Source organism: Terrapene carolina, unplaced genomic scaffold (assembly GCF_002925995.2).
Source record: "Terrapene carolina triunguis isolate 2854851 unplaced genomic scaffold, T_m_triunguis-2.0 Scaffold211, whole genome shotgun sequence".
Lineage (NCBI taxonomy): Eukaryota > Metazoa > Chordata > Testudines > Emydidae > Terrapene > Terrapene triunguis.
The window spans coordinates 3,574,958-3,602,459 of NW_020664562.1; the positions used below are offsets into that span (position 1 = coordinate 3,574,958).

The 27,502-nt window shown below is 45.4% G+C and overlaps 1 protein-coding gene across 1 annotated transcript in view; it reads left to right on the forward strand.

The window, feature by feature from the left end:
* Positions 1 to 27,502, forward strand: part of LOC113407339 (hemicentin-1-like) — a 344,382-nt gene that overhangs the window by 93,607 nt on the left and 223,273 nt on the right. Inside the window, exons 6-7 of the mRNA XM_026655742.1 lie at positions 490 to 596; positions 26,942 to 27,062. Coding sequence (XP_026511527.1) covers positions 490 to 596; positions 26,942 to 27,062 — 228 coding nt within the window. The remainder of the gene's footprint in view (positions 1 to 489; positions 597 to 26,941; positions 27,063 to 27,502) is intronic.

Here is a 27,502-nt window from a genome sequence, read left to right on the forward strand (position 1 = left end):
TGCTAGTGGGACTGGCTAACAGTGTTTCTACCACCATGCCATCTACCCTGCTAAGTGCAGGTCTAGAGGACAGAAGGGTGAGCATGCTGGCAGCTGGTCAGTACTATCAGTGCCATCACTGATGGAAGAATTCTCTAAAATTCTGAATGAAAACTGGCCATAGACAGCATCTGCCACCGAACCTCTACCTCTCATTTGCCATCAGTTTGTTCTGGGAAGAAGACAAAGTTATTTGCCTGATAATTTGATTCTTATATCAGTAAGTCATTACTCACCACACAGAGATGTATTAAAGTTATTAAATGAATGGAAAAGTTAGAATGACTCTTTGAGCATTTTTAGAATCCTGACAAAGAATTTCCAGTAACAGCTTGAAGTTGGAGATTACGGTAAATATCATAAAATGAGCTAGCTAATAAGTCATATAGTAACCATATCTGTGACATGGCTAAGAGAAATATATTTACTCCATGTTTACTTGTGTTTTAGGTAAGCAGATGAGGAAAGGATCTGGCTTGAATGAGTTGCTAAATATCCATAACTCTGCAAAGGTGGTGAATGTAAAAGATCCAGAACCGGGAATGTGGACGATTAAGGTATTAGCTTATTGTCTCTGTGTATGATGTGTAGTCACTAATTTTGATGGCAGTAGAATTAAAACTTTGCCCAGGTAGTAGAAAAATTAGAGAGTTATTTTAGGTCAATTCCTGCCTGCTTGTCCTTTTCCTGTACACAGGAGCAAAACACAGTGATCACGGTGTGTTTTTGCTGTGCTGTCAGAGAGCATGTGCAGGGGGAGACTGCTGCTTTATGGCTCTCTGTGCACAGTGGGACATGTGAGAGAAAGAGAGTACAATGTGCAGGCCAAGGATTTGGTTTGTAGGCCTATGAACTGTTCAGACGATCTTTTATTTGATGCATTACTCTATGAATGAACATTGAACAGAGAGCGTAGGGCCCAATCCTTCAAACAGACAAGTAAATTTACACATGTGAGTATTGTCATTGCATATGCATTCATAGGATTGGGCCTTAAAAGATTTAGGCCTGGTGTACACTAGAAAATTAGGTCAGCATAACTGCCTTAATCAGGGGTGTGAAAAATCCACACACCCCTGAGCAGCATAGTTAAGATGACCAAAGTCCTGGTGTAGACAGCGCTAGGCAACCTAGCTACTGCCTCTCAGAGATGTGGATCATCTACACTGATGGGAGAATCCCTCCTGTCAGCAAAGGTAGTGTCTATACTAAAGCATTACAGTGGCCCTGCACCACTGTAGCATTGTAAGTATAGACAAGCCCTTAGAAAAGCCCTAGATAGATGTAATACCAACTTGTTTAGCAGCAATAACAGAACAGGAAATTGGTATTAAGTGAATGAAGGGCCACCTATAGAACACCCTGTTCTTCTTTGAGTGGTGTCCCTATAGGTGCTCCACTCTAGGTGTGCTTGTGCTCCCTGTGCCTTTGATTGGAGATTTTTCATAGCAGTGTCCATTCGGCCTGCACATGCATGTTAATCACATGTTCCATGCTGTTGTTATGTAGCACGTCATGGGCGAACCGCTCTCAGTTCCTTCTCACCTGCCTTGGCCTGAGGCGGAGCTTTAGCAGTTGTCCTTTTTGAGTTTTACCTGAACTGTGACCCCTTAGCTCTTTTAGTAGTTAGTTTATTATAGTTGTTCTTAGTAGTAGTTAGTAGTAGTTTCAGCTGTTGTAGTTTTAAAAAAAAACTTAACCTCCTCCCCCAAATTATTTATTGATATAGCTTTTATATAGTTTCTCCTGGTTTCACACACTGTCCTTTATGTCAAGAGGCAATCCCGATGAGTCACAGACACTCCCGGTGTATCTGTTGCCTCAGGGAATCTCATATATCCCAAAAGTGCAACTTTCTGTCTGGCATTAAAATCTAGAGCCAGAAAAAACAGGGAGATCAAACTTAAATTCCTCATGATGGAGAGGTCACTAAGTGTGGCCTCTGATGCTGGCCAGGAGACACTCCCCCCACACCCCATATGCCAGTCTCAGAGTAAGTCTGCTTCCTTCACTGTCTCCGAACCGCATTCCTCAGGGGCATCTAAGAGGAACATCCACGATTCCTCTCATAAGACTCCCAAAGATTGTCTCTCGAATTCTCCAGGTAGGGAATCTACCTCAAAGGTGTCAAGGTCTCCAATGACTTCAGCCACTTTGGTGCCCACTGCTGTCTGGTACCCATGAGACTGCTGGCCCCTCAGGTACCGAGGGCACAGTTAAGTATAAAGCCAAAAAAATCCCAGGCTCCAAGTTGTCCTCCTCTTCTCGCTTGGTATTGAAGAAGCTTCGTCTGGACTCCCCTTGGAGCATTTGGGATTCATGGTATTGTCAACTCCCTCACCAACTGTCGCTTCGGTGCAGGCCATGGACACAGTACCGACAACATTCTTGGTACTGCAGGTTTGAAATGCCTGACTCACCATTGCTCAATTCTGATATATTCTTGGTACCAAGGACCTCCAGATCTTCAGATTTTTGCCCAGTACCGACAGTTACATGTCATGTTTCTTCCGGTGGTCCACTATTTCAGAGTGAGTTGGAAGAGGGGGATTCTGTTGAAGATCTTGCCTCAGTCTCTCAAATATCTGTCCAAGGTTCTCCACACCATCCCTATAGAGGCTGTCTTCCAGAGGTCTCTGAGGAAGTTGATCTTACTCCTGAGAGACATCCACTGCCACTATCTCACTGGAATGAGCACTCATGGATGCCTCCAACCATGCCATATATACCACCTCCTTGACCACACTGGGACCTGTGGGTAGCCTATCACCAGCAATTCTCTAGGGCCTAGAGCACTACCTATCAAAGAGATAAACAACCTTCATCACCTGCCCTCTCCAGGAGATTGAAACATCAAGAAGAAACCTTTGAGGAACAGGAAGCTAGGACTGATGAAGAGATCTCTCCACCAGCTAACATCTCTTTTTCATCTCCGGATGAAGTGATCATGCCACCTCCACCATCTCTGGCTGATGATTTTAAACAGTTCTAAGAGGATCACGGATTCTTTGCAGCTCCCTCTTGCAGAGATTAAAGAATCACATTATAAGCTTCTTGTCATCCTTCATACATCTTAATCCTCTTGGACCCTGGAAAGGTTATTTGGCAGACCATGGCCTCAATTCCGTTCACATGCAAGAGAGCAGACAAAAAATATTATGATTCCTTTTAGGACTCAGAATTTTTATTTTCTCATCCATCTCCTAACTCTTTAGTGGTTGAGGTGCTTAAAAAACGTGGAAGGCAGCATCGCGCTAAATCTGTGGCCTATGATAAAGACCATAAGTGCCTCGGCCTGTTCAGTAGAAAATTATATTCATCTGCTACTTTACAATTCAGAATCGCCAACTACCAGGTGTTAATGGCAAAGTGCAACCATTAACATTATACCAAGCTGAACTCCTTTACTGAGTATCCATTCTACCAGCAGAACACAGAGAGCCATTACAGGCAATTATTGCAGAAGGCCAACTGGGCTCCAGAACATCTTTGCAGGCCTCTCTGAAAGCTGCAGATACTGCTGCTCATTTGATTTCTACAGTGGTAGTTATGAGGAGGGACTCCTGGCTTCAGCTCTCAGGATTTATAAGGAGATTTAGAATATGGTAGAAGATCCCAGAGAGATTCCCACCCCACCTAATTCTCAGGTTCCCAGAACCTCAACACAAGAGACAGGTTCCAGAGGAGAAAACCAGCCACTTCCCAAACTTCAACCACATAACCTTCCACCTTGAAGCACCAATTTTCATGGGATGGTCAAGATCCTGAGCTGCCATCTCCTTTCATACCAACTGGAATGTTCCACCTGCCTTCTTCCCTTTAGCAATCGCCTTTACCACTTTTGGCAGGATTGGGAGTCTATCACTACGGACAAGTAGGTTTTGGGCATCATCTCCACAAGAGATTCCATCCACTTCACTTCTCTTTCACCTGCTAAGCCTCCTTCCCCATCCCTCTTCAGGGACACCCCTAATGAGAACCTGCTATGACAGGAAATAGACTTTCTTCTTCTCTTGGGTGCTATAGAACTGATTCCCATGCAGCACAGAGGAAAGGGGTTTTATTCCGTATATTTCCTAGTTCCAAAAAAGAATGGTGGTTGGAGACCTATCCTAGATTTAAGACTACTCAACACCTTTATGAAGGCACAAAAATTCAAAATGGTGACACTTACAGTAGTAATTCTGTCACTGGACCAAGGGGATTGTTTCTCAGCCCTCGAACTCCAGGATGCATATTTCCATATAGCGGTCCACCCATTCCACAAAAGGTTCCTAAGTTTTACTGTCAGTCAGGACCATTTTCAGTACAGGGTGCTCTCTTTTTTCAAAGATTATGTCAGTAGTAGCATCACATCTCCACAGTGAAGGAATTATGGTATTCCTCTACCTAGACAATTGACCTCTGAAAGGTTGCTCCCTGGATGTAACTTCATGGGCAGCTTGCAAAGCCATAGACCTCTTTCTCAAATTGGACCTGCAATTGAACATTCAAAAAATACACCCTAACCCCTGTGCAAAAGTTAGAATTCATAGGAGCTCATCTTGATTCAAGGGCGGCAAGTGCCTACCTCCCAATGCACAGATTCATGGCCCTATCCAACATAGTCAATATAATCCAGATCACTTCTCAAATTCCCAGTCAAGAGCTATCTTCAGCTGTTGGGGCATATGGCAGCAGCTACTTTCGTTATAGACATACAAGACTGCACATGTGATGCCTTCAGGGTGGCTGAGGACTGTTTAGTCACAGAAAAAACAGTCTAACTACACTACTTTCCATACCCATCTTTGTAAAGGAATCTCTCAATTGGTGGAAATACCCTCACAATGTTTGTGCGGGAGTCCCTTTCACTTGTCCTTCTCCCAGCAGTTATCATAACAACAGATATATCGTTGCTGTGGTGGTGTAACTGTGCCTTTGTGGGTCACAACTGAGAATACCAAATTCAGGACAAGCTGCTGAGAAATAGGGCAGACACACCCCAAAACTGGTGGTTATTCTCCCATAAGCTATACCAAACCAGCAAAAAAAGTAAACTTCTGTTTCACCACACTGGCTAACGAGAAGTCAGAACAGCAGTTTTCTTAGGTATTCCAGAGTTTGTATCACCACCAAAAACACTAGACTTAAAGATGAGTGGTTCTTTAAAACCAATCAAATAAAATGACCAGCCACACACCCAGGTCAATATACAACTCAGATCTTACCCAATAATTACGCAGTTGCCAATCCTTTAGTATCTAAAATCTAAAAGTTTATTTATAAAAAGAAAGAAAGGTGAGAGTTAAAATTGGTTAAAGGAATCAAATACAAACAATCCAAGTTCTTGGATCAGGCTTGTAGCAGTGATGGAATAAAGTGCTGGTTTGTTAAGTCACTGGTTGTTCCAAATCATTGGAAGGTCCTCAGTCCCTTGGTTAGAATCCTCCCATTAATATAAGTTCATAGTCCAGAGGTGTGGTGGGGTGGTCACCCCGCTCCTGCCTGAAGGGGATAAAGCAGCCCTGGAGAGGGCTGCAGCGGGGAAAAGCTAGGCTGATTGGAGGAAGCAGCCACAGGTGGGGCCATGCCCCAGTCAGACCACAGCTGGCCCTATAAGATGGCTGAGGGCCAGAGACATTCTTTCTCTAGATTTCTAGAGAAAGAAGGACCTGGCTGCCTGGGAGGCTGAGGAGGGGACCTAGGGTGGATCAGTGCTGGGGAAGGGCAGAGGGAGCTGGGGAGCTCCAGCCTAGCAAAGGCCCAGGCTGCAGGTCGAGTTAAGGGCCCACAAAAGGGTAGTAGGGCTGCAGAGGGGCAGCCCAGGAATAGGTAGAGGCAGCTGGTCCAACCCCCCTTGCCGATGAGGAGTGGTTTATAGACTGCAGTCTGCCCTAGTGAGCGGGGCTAGATGATGACTGGCAGTAGTCACTGAGACAAGGTGGGGATAGAGGGTTGTGGGTTCCCCTGGGGGGGGGAGGAGACCCCAATTGTGGGTTACTGCTGGGGGCCGAGATAAAGTGGCACTGGGGTCCAGGAGGGACACGGGCCAGCGGCAGGCAAGACATCAGCCAGCAGAGGGTGCTCTGGAGCTGGAAAAGAGCTAATTCCCTGGACAACCAGCAGGAGGCACCGCACCAGTGAGTCTTCGCCCCATCACAAGAGGTTTGAGCAGGAAAGAGACAAAATTGAGATGTTTCCGGGGCCTTTTATAGCTTCTGCCATGTGGAGGGAAATCTATTGTTTAAAACGAAGCCCTCAGCACAGCTAGTGGAAAATTACAGGTAGCAAAATGGTGTTTGGAGTCACTTGGGCAAGTCACATGTCCATGCATGATTTCGCTTAGTCACAGCCGAAGCCATTATCCATACTCTAGTTGTTCACATGAAAGTCCATCAAGCGTGGATGGGCGTCTCCCATGGTTTATTGTGAGTTAAGTGTTCTTGATGGGCCACTTAACTTGAATAGTCTCTTCAAGATGTGCAGGCTAAATACCTTTGTGAGCATTACCACAGGAGCAAACATATTTGAAATACAGGTATAGAGCCAATACTCATAACTACAAATACAAACATGATACATGCATACAAATAGCATAATCATATTCAGCAAATCATAACCTTCCCATAGACACCTTACTTGACATACTTTGTACAAGATTTGTTGCAATTATATAACAGTGGTAGCAACACTGATTTACATGGTCATATTTTAATCAGAAAACGTCACAGGTGGGGAGCGCATCTAGACACCCACATGGCACAGGGCAGGTGGATGCTTCAGAAAACCACTCCGCACATCAACCTCCTGGATCTCAGGGCAGTCAGATATGCCTGTCTCCAGTTTCTACCACTAATCAGGGGCAAACACATAAAGGTCATGACAGACAGCATGTCATGCATGTTCTGTATCAAACAACAAGGAGAGGCAAGATCCCCCTCCCTTTGTGCCAAGGCTGTCAAGCTTTGGAACTGTCAAGCTGAGAGACTGTGTCACACACTCTCAAAGAAACTGCGAAACCACCTGATCAGCATCCTATACAACAAACAGGGAAAGATTAAGAATGAGCTCTCAAAACTGGATACTCTCATAAGAAACCAACCTTCCACACAAACTTCCTCATGGATAGACTTTACAAAAACTAGACAAGCCATTTACAAGACAAACTTTGCCTCTCTACAAAGGAAAAAGGACACTAAACTATCTAAACTGCTACATGCCACAAGGAGCCACAACAGTAGTTCCCTTAACCCACCCAGCAATATTGTTAATCTTTCCAGCTATACTCTTAGCCCAGCAGAAGAGTCTGTCCTATCTCGGGGCCTCTCCTTTTGTCCCTCCAGACCCACGAACATGATACAGTTCTGCGGTGACCTAGAATCCTACTTTCGACGTCTCCGACTCAAAGAATATTTCCAACATACCTCTGAACAGCATACTACCCCACAGAATCCCCCCTACCAGCACTACAAACAAAAGGATTCTGCGTGGACTCCTCCGGATGGTCGAAACAACAGACTGGATTTCTACATAGATTGCTTCCGTCAACGTGCAAAGGCTGAAATTGTGGAAAAGCAACATCACTTGCCCCATAACCTCAGCCATGCTGAACACAACGCCATCTACAGCCTCAGAAACAACCCTGACATCATTATCAAAAAGGCTGACAAAGGAGGTGCTGTCGTCATCATGAATAAATTGGAATATGACCAAGAGGCTGCTAGACAGCTCTCTAACACCATATTCTACAGGCCATTATCCTCTGATCCCACTGAGGATTACCTAAAGAAACTACACCATCTGCTAAAAAAACTCCCTGACAAAGCGCAGGAACAAATCTGTACAGACACATGCCTAGAACCCCAACCAGGGACATTCTATTTGCTACCCAAGATCCATAAACCTGGAAATCCTGGACGTCCCATCATCTCAGGCATTGGCACTCTAACATCAGGCTTGTCTGGTTATGTGGACTCTCTCCTCAGACCCTACGCTACCAGCACTCCTAGCTATCTTCGAGATACTACTGACTTCCTGAGGAAACTACAATCCATCGGTGATCTTCCAGAAAACACCATCCTGGCCACTATGGACGTAGAAGCCCTCTACACCAATATTCCACACACAGATGGACTACAAGCTATCAGGAACAGTATCCCCGATAATGTCACAGCTAACCTGGTGGCTGAACTCTGTGACTTTGTCCTCACCCACAACTATTTCACATTTGGGGACAATATATACCTTCAAGTCAGCGGCACTGCTATGGGTACCCGCATGGCCCCACAGTATGCCAACATTTTTATGGCTGACTTAGAACAACGCTTCCTTAGCTCTCGTCCCCTAATGCCCCTACTCTACTTGCGCTACATTGATGACATCTTCATCATCTGGACCCATGGAAAAGAAGCCCTTGAGGAATTCCACCATGATTTCAATAATTTCCATCCCACCATCAACCTCAGCCTAGATCAATCCACACAAGCGGTCCATTTCCTGGACACTACTGTGCTAATAAGCGATGGTCACATAAATACCACCCTGTACCGGAAACCTACTGACCGCTACACTTACCTCCATGCCTCCAGCTTCCATCCAGGACACAACACACGATCCATTGTCTACAGCCAAGCTCTAAGATATAACCGCATTTGCTCCAATCCCTCAGATAGAGACAAGCACCTACAAAATCTCTATCAAGCATTCTTAAAACTACAATACCCACCTGCTGAAGTGAAAAAACAGATTGACAGAGCCAGACTAGTACCCAGAAGTCACCTCCTACAAGACAGGGCCAACAAAGAAAATAACAGAACACCATTAGCTGTCACCTTCGGCCCCCAACTAAAACCTCTCCAGCGCATCATCAGAGATCTACAACCTATCCTGAAAGATGATCCTTTACTCTCACAGATCTTGGGAGACAGACCTGTCCTCACTTACAGACAACCCCCCAACCTAAAGCAAATACTCACCAGCAACCACTCATCACTGAACAAAAACACTGACCCTGGAACCTATCCTTGTAACAAAGCCCGATGCCAACTCTGTCCACATATCTATTCAAGTGACACCATCATAGGGCCTAATCACATCAGCCATACCATCAGGGGCTCGTTCACCTGCACATCTACCAATGTGATATATGCCATCATGTGCCAGCAATGCCCCTCTGCCATGTACATTAGCCAAACCGGACAGTCTCTACGCAAAAGAATTAATGGACACAAATCTGACATCAGGAATCATAATACTCAAAAACCCGTGGGAGAACACTTTAACCTGTCTGGCCATTCTATGACAGACCTGCGGGTGGCTATCTTAAAACAGAAAAACTTCAAAAACAGACTCCAACGAGAGACTGCTGAGCTGGAATTGATATGCAAACTAGACACAATCAACTCAGGGTTAAATAGGGATTGGGAATGGCTGAGCCATTACAAACATTGAATCTATCTCCCCTTGTAAGTACTCTCACACTTGCTTCTTATCAAACTGTCTGTACTGGGCTATCTTGATTATCACTTCAAAAGTTTTTTTTCTCTTACTTAATTGGCCTCTCAGAGTTGGTAAGACAACTCCCACCTGTTCATGCTCTCTGTATGTGTGTATATATATCTCCTCAATGTTTCACTCTATATGCATCCGAAGAAGTGGGTTGTAGCCCACGAAAGCTTATGCTCTAATAAATTTGTTAGTCTCTAAGGTGCCACAAGTACTCCTGTTCTTTAAGCTTTGGAACTGATGCATATGCAATTAGAATGTCATTATAGCAGCTTACCTCCCAGGAGTTCAGAATGTGATCATGGACACACTCAGCAGGCACTTCTCTCAAGACCATGAGTGGAAGATAGATTCTATCATACTTGCCTACATATTCTGGCAACAGGGCACCCCTCAAATAGATCTGTTCACCATGACGATAAACAAGAAATGCAACCAGTTCTGCTCCAGAGGCAGGCTGGGTCACTGATCCTTGGGGGATGGCTTGCACCGTCAGTGGTCATTGGGTCTACTGTCTGCATCCGTCCCCCCAACTCCTGTAATATCCAAAGTTCTATTTAAAATAAAAAAGGACAAAGCCAGAATTGTTATAATGGATGGGATGGATCACTTGATGATTACCTGTTCTGTTCATTCCTTCTGAAGCACCTGGTATTGGCCACTGTCAGAAGACAGGATACTGGGCTAGATGGACCTTTGTTCTCACCTAGTATGGTCATAAGAGTCCTGATCTGGCTCAGACAAACTTGGTTTCCTTACCTGATACAGCTGGCCATTTACTCACCGATCACTCTCCAGGCCACTCCTCATCTCTTTGCCCAGGAAGGTGGGAAGATCCTTCACCCCAATCTTAGGGTTCTTTGGCCCAAAGCATGGCTTGTTGATGGTTCACAGGATTAGAGATTATCTGTTCAGAGGAAGTAAAAAGAGTGCTATTACAGAGCAGAAAACAATCTACACACTGCACTTAAAAATGGACAAGATTTGCCTGCTGTTGTGACCTCAAACACATTTCACCAACAGACTTATAGTTATCAGATATATTTGACTACATTCTAGAACTAAAAAACTCAGGGCTGTCTCTGAGTTCCATTAGAGTTCACCTGTCAGCCATCACAGCTTTCCATTCATGGATCAGTGCTCACATTGCATTCCTGTCAGTACGCAGCCCAAGCTGGGGAAGCTAACGATCCAACCAGCAGATCAAATTTGATGATGAGTTTTGGTCATGTGCCACCTGAGGCACGTAGCATATATGCTAAGAAGAAGATTTTCCAATAAAAGGTTATTCCGAATTCCCCAACCCAATGACGATGAGGTTCCTCAGACAGGACTTGGAAATCTCTTTCCACCAGTCAAATGTCCCACTCTGGATTGGGATATCAATCTGGTTCTTAAACATCTTACAAGATCTCCGTTTGAACTGATGACTCCCTGCTCACTTCTCCATTTGTCGATGAAGACAGCATTTCTGATAGCTATCATGAGAGCTGAACAAGTTGGAGAAATAGAGGTTCTTATGGCATACTCTCCTTTCACAAGATTTTTTCAAAGACAAGGTCACATTATGCTCACACCCCAAGTTTTTACAAAAGATATCTTCCAAGTTCCATATTAACCAACCCGTTCACCTCCCAATCTTCCACCCTACACCTCACCTAGACAAAGAGGAGGCATTGTTACACACACTTCATATCAGAAGAGCTATGACCTTCTATCTTGACTTGACTAAACTTTTCAGAAAGACCAAATTATTTGTTTCAATTGCAGACACATCTCTAAATAGACTTTCCAAGTGGATATCTGACTGCATTAGCTGTTGCTACCAATCTTGTAATCTCCAAGCACCCTCAGACATACAAATTCACTTATGAGATTTATTTCCATTTCTACAGCCTTTCTCAAAAATGTTCCCATCATTGAACTATGTAGAGCTGTGATGTGTACCTCTATACGTATCTTTGCTGAGCACTATGCAATAACTCACAGCTCAGCTTTTGATGCTGCGTTGAGCTCAGCTATACTTTCTTTAATACTGGACTCTACTCCAAAGCCTGCTCCTCCTTAAAGAGAGCTGCTTGGAAGTCACCTAGAGGGGACCACCTATAGGGACACTACTCAAAGAAGAAGAAATGGTTACTCACCATTGTGCAGTAACTGTTATTCTTTGAGATACGTGTCCCAATGGGTGCTCCACTACCTGCCCTTCTTCCTCTCTACTTCAGAGTTCTCTGCTATGGAGTTTTGTGGTAGAGAATGAACCAAGGCTGGTTCTCCTACACAGCGCTATATAACAGCACAGAGCATGAGATTGAGTAACGCATGCACAGGCTGAATGGATCGCCGATCAAAGGTACAGTGGGCACAAGTGCACCGAGAGTGGAGCACCCACAGGAACATGCATCTTGAAGAACCATAGTTACTGCACAGGGTGAGTAACCATTTCTTTACACGTGGTAACTACTGTAAGGCCTGGTCTATGCATAAAGTTGCACTGCTTAAACTAAAGGCATGAATTTAGTAATTAAAACAGTGCATCTTCAGTGTGTAGACAAGCCTAAGTGTGTATGTGTAGATTAGAACAAGTGATTGAGGTTATGTTGGGGTTAGCATATTAGCTAACTCTGACGTATCAACTACCTTCACTTACTATATACTCAGATTAGCACATTAATTCATTTGTCCCGAACCAGCTAAATCAAGGTAAAAGGTGTTATCCAAAACTCAGGAACTGGTAGTATTGGCGACTTTAACTACCCAAACATTGGAAAAGTAATGCAGCAAACCACAAAATGTCTCCAGTAAGTTCTTGAAATGTGTTGTGGATAACTTCTTATTTCAGAAGATGGAGGAGGTAACCAGGGGGACAGCCATTTTAGACTTTATTCTGAGTGACTGAGAGAAATATTGACAAATTTTGTTAGTGCTTGTATACAAATGCTAGCTATCTAAATACTAAGATGGGTGACCTGCGTGCCTGGTATTAAATGAAGATATTGATATAATAGGCATCACAGAAACTTGATGAAACAATAATAATCAATGGGACATTGTAAAACCAGGGTACAAAATATATAGGAATAACAGAGTAGGTCACACTAGAGGAGGAGTGGCACGATACATGAAAGAAAGCATAGAGTCAAATATAGTAAAAATCCTTAAAAGAATCAAATTGTACCATAAAATCTCCATGGATAGAAATTCCATGCTTGAACAATATACCACTGACCACCGTCCAAGATAGTGACAGTGATTGTGAAATGCCAAGGGACATTAGAGAGACTACAAAAACAGAAAACTGAATAATAATGGGTGATTTCAACTAAGCCCCTATTGACTGAGTATATGTCAACTCAGGACAGGATGCAGAGACAAAATATCTAGACACCATTAATGACTGTTTATAAATTATAATAAATTATAAATAATTATTGGAGCAGCTAGTCATGGAACCTACAAGGGGATAGGCAATTCTTGATCTAGTTCTAAGTGGAGCACAAGATGTGGTCCAAGAAATGAATATAGTTCAACTGCTCACTAATGGCAACCATAATATAATTAAATTTAATATAGTTGTACGGGGGAAATACCAAAGTAGCATTTAACCACAGTAGCATTTCACTTCAGAAAGGGGACCTACACAAAAATGAGGAAGCTAGTTTAAACAGATATTAAAAGGAACAGTCACAAGGATGAAGTGCCTGCAAACTGCATGCAAACTATTAAAATGCCATATTAGAGGAGGGATAGCTCAGTGGTTTGAGCATTGGCCTGCTAACCCCAGGGTTGTGAGTTCAATCTTTGAGGGGACCACTTAGGGATCTGGGGTATTTGGTCCTGCTAGTGAAGGCAGGGGGCTGGACTTGATGACCTTTCAAGGTCCTTTCCAGTTCTATGAGATAGGTATATCGCCATATATTTAAAAAAAAAAAAGGTATACTCCAAATTAAAAAAATGTAAGAGGACCAAAAAATGCTACCATGGCTAAACAGCAGAGCAAAAGAGGTAATTAGAGGCAAAAAATTGGAAATCAAATCCTAATGAGGAAAATCAAAAGGAGCATAAACTCTATCAAGTCAAACGTAAAAGTATAATTTGAAGAGCAACTAGCAAAAGACACAAAAACTAACAGGCAATTATTTTTTGAAGTACATCAGAAGCAGGAAGCCTGTCAATCAATCAATCAGTGGGACACTTGTACAATCAAATATCAAAGGGGTAGCCGTGTTAATCTGGATCTGTAAAAGCAGCAAAGAGTCCTGTGGCACCTATAGACTAACAGACGTATAGGAGCATGGGCTTTCGTGGGTGAATACCCGAAGAAGCATCCGAAGAAGTGGGTATTCACCCACGAAAGCTCATGCTCCTATACGTCTGTTAGTCTATAGGTGCCACAGGACTCTTTGCTGCTTGTACAATCAAGGTGCTAAACGGGCGCTCAAGGAAGACATAGCAGTTGTGAAGAAGCTAAATGAATTCTTTGCTTTGGTCTTCACTGCAGAGGATGTGAGGGAGATTCCTACACCTGAGCCATTCTTTTTAGCAAGCGTAATCCAGTTGATATAATGCAGGGGTCGGCAACGTTCGGCACGCGGCTCGCCAGGGTAAGCACCCGGGCGGGCCAGGCCAGTTTATTTACCTGCTGACGCGGCAGGTTCAGCCGATCGCGGCCCCCACTCGCCGCGGTTCGCTGTCCCGGGCCAATAGGGGCGTCGGGAAGCGGCACGGGCCGAGGGATGTGCTGGCCGCGGCTTCCCGACGCCCCCATTGTCATGGTGAACAGATCTATTTTAAGCAAAATAAGCAGTCATGGGATAAGAGGGAAGGTCCCCTCATGCATCAGAAACTGGTTAAAAGACAGGAAACAAAGGGTAGGAATAAATGGTTAGTTTTCACAATGGAAAGAGGTAAATAGTGTTGTCCCCTAAGGATCTGTATTGGGGCCTGTTCTGTTCAATATACTCATAAATTATCTGGAAAAGAGGGTAAACAGTAAGGTGGTAACATTTTGCAGGTGATACAAAATTAATTTAATCCAGAGCTGACTGAAAAGAATTACAAAGGGATCTCACAAAACTGGGTAACTGAGCAACAAAATGGCAGCTGAAATTCAATATTGATAAATGCTAAGTAATGCACATTAGAAAATATAATTCCAACTATACATACAAAATGATAGAGTCTAAATTAGCTGTTACCACTCAAGAAAGATCTTGGAATCATTGTGGATAGTTCTCTGAAAACATCTGCTTTAAACATCTGTTCAGTGTGCAGCAGCAGTCAAAAAAGCTAACATGTAGGAACCATTAGGAAAGGAATAGACGATAAGACAGAAAATATCATAATGCCATTATATGAATCCATGGTGCACCCTTGAATACTTTGTGCGGTTCTGGTCGCCTCATCTCAAAAAAGATATACTAGACTTAGAAAAGTTACAGAGAGAAGGGCAACAAAACAGAACAGCTTCCATACGAGAAGAGATTAAAAACACTGGGACTGTTCGGCTTAGAAGAGAGGACTAAGGGGTGATATGAAAGGGCAGATGAAATTTAATGTTGATAAATGCAAAGTAATGCACATTGGAAAACTTAATCCTAACTATACATATAGAATGATGGGGTCTAAATTAGCTGTTACCACTCAAGAAAGAGATCTTGGAGTCATTGTGGATAGTTCTCTGAAATCATCCACAAAATGTGCAGCGGCAGTCAAAAAAGCGAACAGAATATGGGAATCATCAAGAAAGGGATAGATAATAAGATAGAAAATATCATATTGCCTCTATATAAATCCGTGGTATGCCCACACCTTGAATACTGCATGCAGATATGGTTGCCCCATCTCAAAAAAAGATATATTGGAATTGGAAAAGGTTCAGAAAAGGGCAACAAAAATGATTAGGGGTATAGAACAGCTTCCGTATGAGGAGTAATAAAACTGGGACTTTTCAGCTTGGAAAAGAGGCGACTAAGGGGGGAAATGATATAGGTCTATAAAATCATGAGCGGTATAGAGAAAGTAAATAAGGAAGTGTTATTTACTCTTTCTCATAATACAAGAACAAGGGGCCACCAAATGAAATTAATAGGTAGTAGGTTTAAAACAAACACAAGAAAGTATTTTTTCATGCAACGCATTGTCAACCTCTGGAACTCCTTGCCAGAGGGTGTTGTGAAGGCCAATACTATAACGAGGTTCAAAAGGAAGCTAGATAGATTCATGGAAGATAGGTCCATCAATGGCTATTATCCAGGTTGGGCAGGAATGGTGCTCCTAGCCTCTGTTTGCCAGAAGCTGGGATTGAGTGACAGGGCATGGATCACTTGATGATAACCTGTCTGTTCATTCCCTTTGGGGCACTTGCCATTGGCCACTGTCAGAGGACAGCATACTGGGCTTGATAGACCTTTGGTCTGACCCAGTATGGCCGTTCTTATGTTATGTTCTTATAGGATAGAGGTCTATAAAATCATGAATGGTATAGAGAAAGTGAATAAGGAAGTGTTATTACCCTTTCACATAATACAAGAACCAGGGGTCACCCATTGAAATTAATAGGCATTAGGTTTAAAACAAACATAAAGAAGTACTTCTTTACACAGCGCACAGTTAACCTGTGGAGCTCATTGCCAGGAGATGTTGTGAAGGCCAAAAGCATAACTGGGTTCAAAAAAGAATTAGATAAATTCATGGAGGATAGGTTTATCAATGGTTAATTAAATCAGTGCAAGTCCTGTGTGTAGACAAGTCCTAAGTGTGGCCTTAAATCAGAGGCTAGAGTAAATTGAATTGCATTGAACCAAGTCTAGTTGTCTCCACTCTAGACTTGTCAGAATGCCAATTAAGTGGATACATATATGTTTAAACAAGGAGATTTCTTCTTTGTGCTCCTGCCACAGCCCTGATGAAGAGTGCACACAATGCTCCTTGCTGATGCTAATGGAAGCACTCGCCTTTGTTTCAATGAGAAGATGGTATGAGCAGTGGTGAGCTGGAGCTGGTTCGCACCACTTCGCGGGAACCGGTTGTTAAATTTGGAAGCCCTTTTAGAACCGGTTGTCCCGGGGGACAACTGGTTCTAAAAGGGCTTTTAAATTTAACAACCAGTAAAGCTCTGGCAGCTCTCCCTCCCACCCCCGGCCCCAGCTCACCTCTGCCTCCTCCCCTGAACGCTCCACCCCTCTTCTCCTCCCCCTCCCCTGCTTCCCGCGAATCAGCTGTTCGTGCGGGAAGCCTGAGAGGGCTGAGAAGCAAGCAGTAGCTTCGCGCAGGTGAGCTGGGGTGGGGGGGCACGAGGAGGGTTCCAGAGAGGCGCGGCCTGGCCGAACGGCCTCAACCCTGGCAGACCTGCTCCGGCCCCGGCCCAGCGGCTCTGGGCCTGGCCCCGGCCCAGCGGCTCCGGCCCTGGCCAACCTGCTCCGGCCCAGCCCCGGCCCCGGCCCCGGCCCCGGCCCCGGCCGACCTGCTCTGGCCTGGCGGCCCCAGCCGACCTGCTCTGGCCCAGTGGCCCCGGCTCTGGCCAACCTGCTCCAGCCCAGCCCAGTGGCCCTGGCCGACCTGCTCCGGCCCAGTGGCCCCGACCCTGGCCCCGACCCCTGCCGACCTGCTCCAGCCCAGCGGCCCCGGCCCCGGCCGACCTGCTCCGGCCTCGGCCCTGGCTGACTGGCTCTGGCCCGGCCCCGGTCCCGGCCGAGCGGCGCGGCTCTAGCGCCGCCAGCCACCTCCAGGCAGCGCGGTAAGGGAGCAGGGAGGGGGTGTTGGATAGAGGGCAGGGGAGTTCGGGGTGGTGGTGGGGGTGTGGATAGGGGTCGGGGCGGTCAGAGGGCAGGGAACAGGGGGATTGAATGGGGGCAAGAGTCCCAGGGGGCAGTCAGGAAGGAGCAGGGGTTGGATGGGGCGGTGGGAGGTAGTCGGGGCAGGAGTTCCAGGGGCAGTCAGGGGACAGAGAGAAGGGGTGGTTGGATGGGCATGGGGTCCCGGGGGGCCATCAGGAATGAGAGGAGGGGTTGGCTGGGGCGGCGGGGGGCAGTCAGGGTACAGGGAAGGGGAGTGGATGGGGCAGGTGTCCGGGGGGGGGGGGGGTCAAGGAACGCAGGGGGTTGGATGGGGCAGGAGTCCCGGGGGGCGGGGGCGGACCATGACCCCCTCGTGGGGTGAGGAGGAGGGAACTGGTTGTTAAGATTTTGGCAGCTCATCACTAGGTATGAGGACAAGTCCATGGCTCCTTTTTCCAGTCTGCATCAGTCAACAGAACTGACCTTCTGCTGAAGGGTGCACTCAATACACTTTCACCAAGCTGGTGGGACTGCCAGTGCAGTATGTATTCTCTGGGCACCAAGGAGAAATGCTGGCAGAGAACCAATTTCCCTAGGGTGTCCTGCTGCCCTTCTCCCCCCAACCGGAGACAGGTCTTAAAAGCCACAGTCTATCCCATAATAAAATAAATATATCACTATACATGGTGCATCACTTTGGTTAATAAAAGCCTTCCAACAAAGACCAAAGATGAAGTCAGTGCTTCAAACTGTACTTTAAAGGTACTGTTTCTGCAGGTTGGCTTGGAAATAACTTGTAATCTTTATTTACTAGCTCCATAATAGAAGCTTTGGTAGGTGATTGCATCTAATTACTCCTTAAGGTCTTGCTGGCAACGAGTTACAGGCCATTAACACAATTACAGACCTGTTAAGATAAAAAGGCTTGTCAGCAAGGCATAGAAGGAGGCAATCCCATTGAGAAAAACAACAAGGAGTCTGGTGGCACCTTAAAGACTAACAGATTTATTTGGGCATAAGCTTTCGTGGGTAAAAACCTCACTTCTTCAGATGCATGCAGGAATTGTGAATCAAAAAGGCCTTGCAGTTTTTCTGTTGGAGGATGTTGCAGAAGCTTCCCTGCTGATTTAGGTTAAATGGCTGTTCACATAAGACCAAAGAAGAAAAAAGGAGTCAATAGAAAAGCTTGTAATTATTGTGAACAAGAGAGTTCTTAAATGGCCATTATAATTACCCATTTACAGCCTCCAAGCCAAATCCGGCTGTTTAGATGGAATGTAATGATAAAGTAGGCCAGAATAAATCCCGTTTAATGAACACATCCTTTGAAATCTACTTTTAATGCAAAAGTAGTAACCTGTAATGCAACTGTAGTAACCTGTAAATAACTATATGTAAATAGAATCTTACAATTAGCACACCCCCTCCCTCATGTCCTAGGTATGATGGTTTGAATTTCCTCAGCTTGCATGGAACAAAAATCAAAAAACTGTCTGATACCACATTTCTTAATTTAATAAAAAAATACCTCTTTATTCTTCACCTACATACATTTTGAATTATTTTTTTGTTTTGTTTTTTGTTTGTAATAATGTTCCTGGAATGTTCCAAGTCTTGCAAATGTTTGTGTGATGAATACGTGTTTGCACAAAATTTCACATAGCAAATGCTTATGCAGCTGTCTTTGCATCTTTTTGATTTCCTTCCTTCTATTTATAAAACATTCAGCCAGCCAATCAAGGAGCAAAAACGACAATATGTGACTTTATGCAACACAAATAGGCAAAAAACAAAGTTTGAAAACAATCCAACAGCTTTAAATTTGTTCCTAGATGTTTGCACAACACCTAGCACAATGGGGCGTAGATCCTGATTAGGGCCTCCAGGCTAGGGTTACCATACATCCAGATTTTCCCGGATATGTCCAGCTTTTTGTTCCTCAAATCCTCGTCTGGGAGGAAATTCCAAAAAGCTGGGCATGTCCGGGAAAATAGGGAGGGGTCGTGGGTCTTGGATCCGGGCTGGAGCCGCTGGGGCCGGAGCTGGCGCTGCTGGGGCCGGCGGTGCTCGGCCGGTGGCCGGCGCTGCTCTGCCAGGGCCGGGCCGGAGCCACTTGGCCGGAACTGGGGCCCGAGCCGAGCCGGGCTGGAGCCGCTGGGACCGGGGCTGGGGGTGCTCGGCCGGCGCCGTTTGCCCAGGGCCGGGGCCGGGCCGGAGCCGCTTGACCGGAACCGGGTCCCGTGCCGAACCGCTGGGACCGGGGCTGGAGGTGCTCGGCTGGGGCTGGGCCGGAGCCGCTCGGCCAGAACCGGGGCCCGAGCCGAGCCGGGCCGGAGCCACTGGGACCGGGGTTGGGGGTGCTCGGCCGGCGCCGCTTGCCCAGGGCCGGGGCCAGGCCGGAGCCGCTTGGCCGGAACCGGGGCCCGAGCCGAGCCGCTGGGACCGGGGCTAGGGGGGTGCTCAGCCGCTGGCCGGCGCTACTCGGCTGGGGCTGGGCCAGAGCCGCTTGGCTGGAACCGGGGCCCGAGCCGAGCCGGGCTGGAGCTGCTGGGACAGGGGTTGGGGGTGCTCGGCCGCCGGCCGGCGCCGCTCATCCGGGGCCAGTGCCCCGGGGCCCAAGCCGAGCTGGAGTTGCTGGGGCCGGGGCTGGAGCCGCCGGGTCGGGGCAGGCCGGAGCCGCTCGGCCGGAACCGGGGCCAGCGCCCCAGGGCCCGAGCCGAGACGGGCTGGAGACGCCGGGGCCAGAGCCGCTCGGCCGGGGGGGGCCGGACTGGGCCGCGCCTCCTCGCGCCCCCCCCGCCACCGCGCTAGCCCTAGCCCCAGCCCCAGCCCCAGCTTACCTGCTGCCTGCCTGTTTCAGGCTTCCCGTGAACATTTGATTCGTGGGAAGCAGGGGAGGGGGGGGAGCAGGGGGCGGAGCATTCAAGGGAAGGGGCGGAGTTGGGGCAGAGACTTTGGGGAAGGGGCGGAGTTGGGGCGGGGCTGGGGGCGGGAAAAGGGTGGAGTTGGGGCAGGGCCGGGGCCCCGTGGAGTGTCCTCTTTTTGTGTTTTTAAAATATGGTAACCCTACTCCAGGCTGTACTACAATAAAAATTTTATTACTAAAAATAACAGTATTTTAAAACCATTTTTAGTAATAAACAATGTCACTAATACTCAAGTCTCTGGATAATTTACTAACAGAAATATTCGTCAGATGTATTATTTGTTATGAATAGTCCACCCAGTTTTGATCCTTGGCCTGTTTTGCTTGCATTAAGATTTTACAGCATCTGAAGAAGTCAGGGAAAGCTTTGCAAAATTTTTAATTGTGCTATAAATGTCTTATACAGATGTCGTATAAAACTACGAAAAGAAAACTTTGTTACTCCATTTGTCCAATGAACATTTAGCAGGCAATTAACTCTTGATAACAGGAGTTATTTGGTATTGTGTTTAATATTACTTTGTATCCTTTAATATTGTTAACAGCTGGCTTATATTAAAAAGACTTTACATAGTGATTTTCTGAGGTGAAAGGCTAACTAATAGACATAAATAGTGGTTGTTCCAGTAAGACAGACACCAATTTGTCATAATGCCTAGATGGCTGATTGTCCAGGCAGCCAGTTATGAAAAACAACTGCTTCATCTAAAAATAATCATGAGCAGAGTTTTCACTAGATCTAAGAAATTATACATTTATGACTAGATAAAATAATTCCTCTCAATCTGTACTCCCAATGGAATGAGGAGATTTAATAGAGAATTTACTTTGTAGGTAAAAATATACAATTCAGGCTGCATTCTCTATGCATGAAGTTTAGAGAAGACTCTGGCCATTCTTATGTTAATTACTTGCCTGCCTGCCAGACAAACTGCTGAATTGCGCTTAAAAATCCTGTTTGCATTGATTGGCATGTCTCACCTGAGGATGGAGATGAAACCTGCCTTCCTCTCTGTTTGCCTAGTTATAATCACTGGAGGGCAGATTTGCCTGCTAGGTTTGCTGAATTCCTTTTCTTGGCTCTGTTCAGAAAATTGCTGTCCATATTACACTTTTGGAAAAGTTTATGTAACTAACTAATATATCAGAGGGATAGCCGTGTTAGTCTGGATCTGTAAAAAGCAACAGAGGGTCCTGTGGCACCTTTAAGACTAACAGATGTATTGGAGCATTCGAAGTGGGCATTCACCCACGAAAGCTTATGCTCCAATACATCTGTTAGTCTTAAAGGTGCCACAGGACCCTCTGTTGCTTTTAACTAATATATGACTACACAAAACTGGGAGAACTATATTTTCTTGATTTAAATGCCAGATTGTCTTTGCCAATTCACTTTAAGTAGAACTTTCTAGCATGAATGATTTTCTTAAGGAGGTACCATCCATGTGGCATTAAAATAAAAAAATCCCTTCACACACACATCAAAACAATGTTTTAACTCTTTGATTTATCTCTTGTTTTTGGGCTGATCCTGCCCTCCTTGCTTCTAAACTCCTATTGACTTCAGTGAGAGTTTTGTTTGATTAAGGATTGCTGGTTCAGCCTTTAAAGCTCTTACCAGCTCACTTGCAGAGTGGCTGGGGCTTTCTGTGAGTGAACATCATTATTTCTAAAATAAACAAATTGAATAGAACAGATGGGAAGTTTAAGGAGTCTGGAATTTTCTTTTCAGAAGTACAAGTATGAAGCATATTTGCCATGCTCAGAGCTTCTACAATCATTTACTGTATGTTTGCAATGTTGTTGTAGCTGAGTTGGTCCTAGGATATTAGAGAGCAAGGTATGATTCATAGATTCTAGGGCTGGAAGGGACCTCGAGAGGTCATCGAGTCCAGTCCCCTGCCCTCATGGCAGGATCAGATACTGTCTAGACCATCCCTGATAGACATTTATCTAACCTACTCTTAAATATCTCCAGAGATGGAGATTCCACAACCTCCCTAGGCAATTTATTCCAGTGTTTAACCACACTGACAGTTAGGGTGGTTAACTTTTTCCTAATGTCCAGCCTAAACCTCCCTTGCTGCAGTTTAAGCCCATTGCTTCTTGTTCTATCCTTAGAGGCTAAGATGAACAAGTTTTCTCCCTCCTCCTTATGACACCCTTTTAGATACCTGAAAATTGCTATCATGTCCCCTCTCAGTCTTCTCTTTTCCAAACTAAACAAACCCAATTCTTTCAGCCTTCCTTTAAGACCTTTAATCATTCTTGTTGCTCTTTCAGACCTTTAATCATTCTTGTTGCTTTTCTCTGTACCCTCTCCAATTTCTCCACATCTTTCTTGAAATGCGGTGCCCAGAACTGGACACAATATTCCAGTTGAGGCCTAACCAGCGCAGAGTAGAGCGGAAGAATGACTTCTCGTGTCTTGCTCACAACACACCTGTTAATGCATCCCAGAATCACGTTTGCTTTTTTTGCAACAGCATCACACTGTTGACTCATATTTAGCTTGTGGTCCACTATTACCCCTAGATCTCTTTCTGCTGTACTCCTTCCTAGACAGTCTCTTCCCATTCTGTATGTGTGAAACTGATTGTTCCTCCCTAAATGGAGCACTTTGCATTTGTCTTTATTAAACTTCATCCTGTTTACCTCAGACCATTTCTCCAATTTGTCCAGATCATTTTGAATTATGACCCTATCCTCCAAAGCAGTTGCAATCCCTCCCAGTTTGGTATCACCTGCAAACTTAATAAGCGTACTTTCTATGCCAGTATCTAAGTCGTTGATGAAGATATTGAACAGAGCCGGTCCCAAAACAGACCCCTACGGAACCCCACTTGTTATACTTTTCCAGCAGGATTGGGAACCATTAATAACTACTCTCTGAGTACGGTTATCCAGCCAGTTATGCACTCACCTTATAGTAGCCCCATCTAAGTTGTATTTGCCTAGTTTATTGATAAGACTATCATGCGAGACTGTATCAAATGCCTTACTAAAGTCTAGGTATACCACATCCACTGCTTCTCCCTTATCCACAAGACTCGTTATCCTATCAAAGAAAGCTATCAGATTGGTTTGCCATGATTTGTTCTTTACAAATCCATGCTGGCTATTCCCTATCACCTTACCACCTTCCAAGTGTTTGCAGATGATTTCCTTAATTACTTGCTCCATTATCTTCCCTGGCACAGAAGTTAAACTAATTGGTCTGTAGTTTCCTGAGTTGTTTTTATTTCCCTTTTTATAGATGGGCACTATATTTGCCCTTTTCCAGTCTTCTGGAATCTCTCCTATCTCCCATGATTTTCCAAAGATAATAGCTAGAGGCTCAGATACCTCCTCTATTAGCTCCTTGAGTATTCTAGGATGCATTTCATCAGGCCCTGGTGTCTTGCAGGCATCTAACTTTTCTAAGTGATTTTTAACTTGTTCTTTTTTTATTTTATCTGCTAAACCTACCCCCTTCCCATTAGCATTCACTATGTTAGGCATTCCTTCAGACTTCTCGGTGAAGACCGAAACAAAGAAGTCATTGAGCATCTCTGCCATTTCTAAGTTTCCTATTACTGTTTCTCCCTCCTCACTGAGCAGTGTGCCTACCCTGTCCTTGGTCTTCCTCTTGCTTCTAATGTATTGATAAAAAGTCCTCTTGTGTCCCTTTATTCCTGTAGCTAGTTTGAGCGCATTTTGTGCCTTTGCCTTTCTAATCTTGCCCCTGCATTCCTGTGTTGTTTGCCTATATTCATCCTTTGTAATTTGTCCTAGTTTCCATTTTTTATATGACTCCTTTTTATTTTTTAGATCATGCAAGATCTCATGGTTAAGCCACGCTGGTCTTTTGCCACATTTTCTATCTTTCCTACCCAGCGGAATAGCTTGCTTTTGGGCCCTTAATAGTGTCCCTTTGAAATACTGCCAACTCTCCTCAGCTGTTTTTCCCCTCAGTCTTGATTCTCATGGGACCTTACCTATCAGCTCTCTGAGCTTACCAAAATCTGCCTTCCTGAAATCCATTGTCTCTATTTTGCTGTACTCCCTTCAACCCTTCCTTAGAATTGTGAACTCTATGATTTCATGATGACTTTCACGCAAGCTGCCCTCCACTTTCAAATTCTCTTCGAGTTCCTCCCTATTTGTTAAAATCAAGTCTAGAACAGCTTCCCCCCTAGTAGCTTTTTCAACCGTCTGAAATAAAAAGTTGTCTGCAATGCAGTCCAAGAACTTATTGGATAGTCTGTGCCCCTCTGTGTTATTTTCCCAACATATATCTGGATAGTTGAAGTCCCCATCACCACCAAATCTTGGGCTTTGGATGATTTTGTTAGTTGTTTAAAAAAAGCCTCATCCACCTCTTCCACCTGGTTAGGTGGCCTGTAGTAGACTCCTAGCATGACATCACCCTTGTTTTTTACCCCTTTTAGCCTAACCCAGAGACTCTCAACACTTCCGTCTCCTATGTCCATCTCCACCTCAGTCCAAGTGTGTACATTATTAATATATAAGGCAACACCTCCTCCCTTTTTTCCATTTATCCTTCCTGAGCAAGCTGTACCCATCCATACCAACATTCCAATCATGTGTATTATCCCACCAAGTTTCGGGTGATGCCAACAATGTCATAGTTATATTTATTTATTAGCACTTCCAGTTCTTCCTGCTTATTACCCATACTTCTCGCATTTGTATATAGGCATCCAAGATACTGATTTAATCTTGTCTCCCAGTTTTGCCCTGACCCTCCTTTCTCTCTGCCATTATAGCCCACGCTCCCTCCTATTTCCAACCCATCTCTCAGGTCTCCATGTTCTCCACTTACCTGTGGGCTTTGCTCACCTGTCCCCGTTGAACCTAGTTTAAAGCCCTCCTCACTAGGTTAGCCAGTCTGTGTCCAAATAGGGTCTTTCCCCTCCTCGAAAGGTGAACACCATCTCTGCCTAGCAGTCCTTCCTGGAATAGCATTCCATGGTCAAGGAAGCCAAAGCCCTCCTGGCGACACCATCTTCGCAGCCAGGCATTCACCTCCACGATGCACCTGTCTCTGCCCCGGCCCCTACCTTTGACAGGAAGGATCGAAGAGAATACCACCTGCGCGCCAAACTCCTTCACCCGTACTCCCAGAGCCCTGTAGTCACTCTTGATCTGCTCACTGTCACACCTCGCAGTATCATTTGTGCCCACATGGATGAGTAGCATGGGGTATTAGTCAGAGGGCTGGATAATCCTCGACAATGCCTCCGTAACCTCTCGGATACGGGCCCCCGGCAGGCAGTATACCTCCCGAGATGAAATGTCAGGGTGACAGATGGGCGCCTCCGTCCCCCTCAGCAGAGAGTCAGCCAGGGCCAACTCCAGGCACCAGCGCAGCAAGCAGGTGCTTGGGGCGGCCAAGGGGAAGGGGCGGCACGTCTGGCTCTTCGGTGGCGGCTCCGTCGGTCCCTCTCGGAGGGAAGGACCTGCTGCCGAAGTGCAGCCGAAGAAGAAAGTGGCGTGGTGGAGCTGCCGCCAAAGTGCCGCCGATCGCGATCGCGGCTTCCCCCCCCCCCCCCCGCCGCTTTGGGTGGCAAAAACCCTGGAGCCGGCCCTGGTGGCAGCAGACCTCCCAGCCTTAGGGGTACAAGGCTTCTCCTCCTCTGCTGTAGGGGGTGATTCCTTCTCTCCTGTATCAAGAAGAGCATAATGGTTTCCTATTACCACGGCGGGAGGGTTTGGAGCAGGGGTGGAGCACTGCCTGCTGCCAAAAGTAACCAGCTGCCAGTATCCACCCTGAGCCATCTCCTCCTCCACCAGTGGTGAGTCAGCAGTCCTGTGTACTGGGACAGCTACCTCAGCTGTCTCCACATGGACACTGTCCAGGAATTGCTCGTGGATTTGGATGCTCCTCAACCTAGCCACCTCCTCCTGTAGCTCTCCCACCTGCTGCCAGAGAGATTCCACCAGCAGGCACCTTTCACATTGGATGGTCCCCCCAGCCTGGATATCAGTAAGTGGGAATTGCAAGTTACAGTCCCTGCAAAACCACACCAGGATCTGGGTAGAAGCATCCATGCTCAGGCGCTCTGTCTGGCTACAGGCGCAGGTGGGGGAGACAGAAGCAGTGCTGGAACAGGTGTTGCGGGTCTTCCTAACCATCGTAGGCCTCCCTCTGTCAAACTCCCTCTCAAACTCCGCTGTCTGCAGCCCCCTGTCCACTTCATCTGCTTCATTGCTAAAGCTTGAGTGACATTTGTTTAAAAAGAGCACTTATTGTCTAATGGAAATACAAGGGTAAATATATTTTCTTGTTACAGGAAGTAAACACATGAATTATGGGAAATTATTTACACTAATCTTTTGCTATCGTCTGTTGGTTTTTTTTGCTTTACAAAATTACCCGTATACTTTATAACTCTCTAATCTTGATTGCTTTGCTCATACACGTCCCCCCATTGCAGTCATGCAACCATGTCGAGCAATATTTGGCCTCATATGGATGCCCATCATAGTATGTTCTAGAGGCATATCACTTTCATTCAGTCTCTCTTTTCACAAGCACTAAATTCAGAAGGGTCCGTTATCTAGAACAAAGGCTTTTAAATGGTTCATTTTGTTTATAACATCTGATATCTTCTTACTTAAAGTCTAGTGAGCTCAATGGATGCTACAAAGGACTGCAAAGTTTGAAGTGCAAATTGCTCCAACAGTGTTTCAATTCAATATTTTTCAGACGTCCAGCAGTGGAAGGCACTCTGTTCGTATAACAGGTCTCAGTACTATTGATTTTCGAGCTGGTTTTTCTAGAAAGCCAACACTAGACTTCAAAAAAGCATCCAGCAGACCAGTGCAAGGTCAGTTTGTGCTCCATTTCTACTGTATTTAATTGTTTGGGGAGGCAGCATGCTCAGACCATAGGGAAGAAATATATACTTTATGTTGTTCTCTATAATTAGCCTCTGCTGAAACTCAGACCATCATTGACAGGTTCGAAGGGAGCCATGCCCTGTCCTTAATTCCATTCATGATGCCACTACCTGTTGTGCCCCATGATACTATGCTATGCTTGTGTATTAGAGTTTTTATGTCCTGTAAATCCCAATGTTTTTATTTCTGGTATGGCTCAGAGTTACAACTTCCCTTCTTTTACTTTTAGAGACTGTAAAATGTTTCAATTTGGCCCCTTGCGGGGGGTGGGAGGGTTAATGAGGCTTTATAAGCACCTGTTGGAAATTATTAATTGAATCCTAAATAAAGCACATCATGTTATCAATGCTAACACACTGTTTTGTGT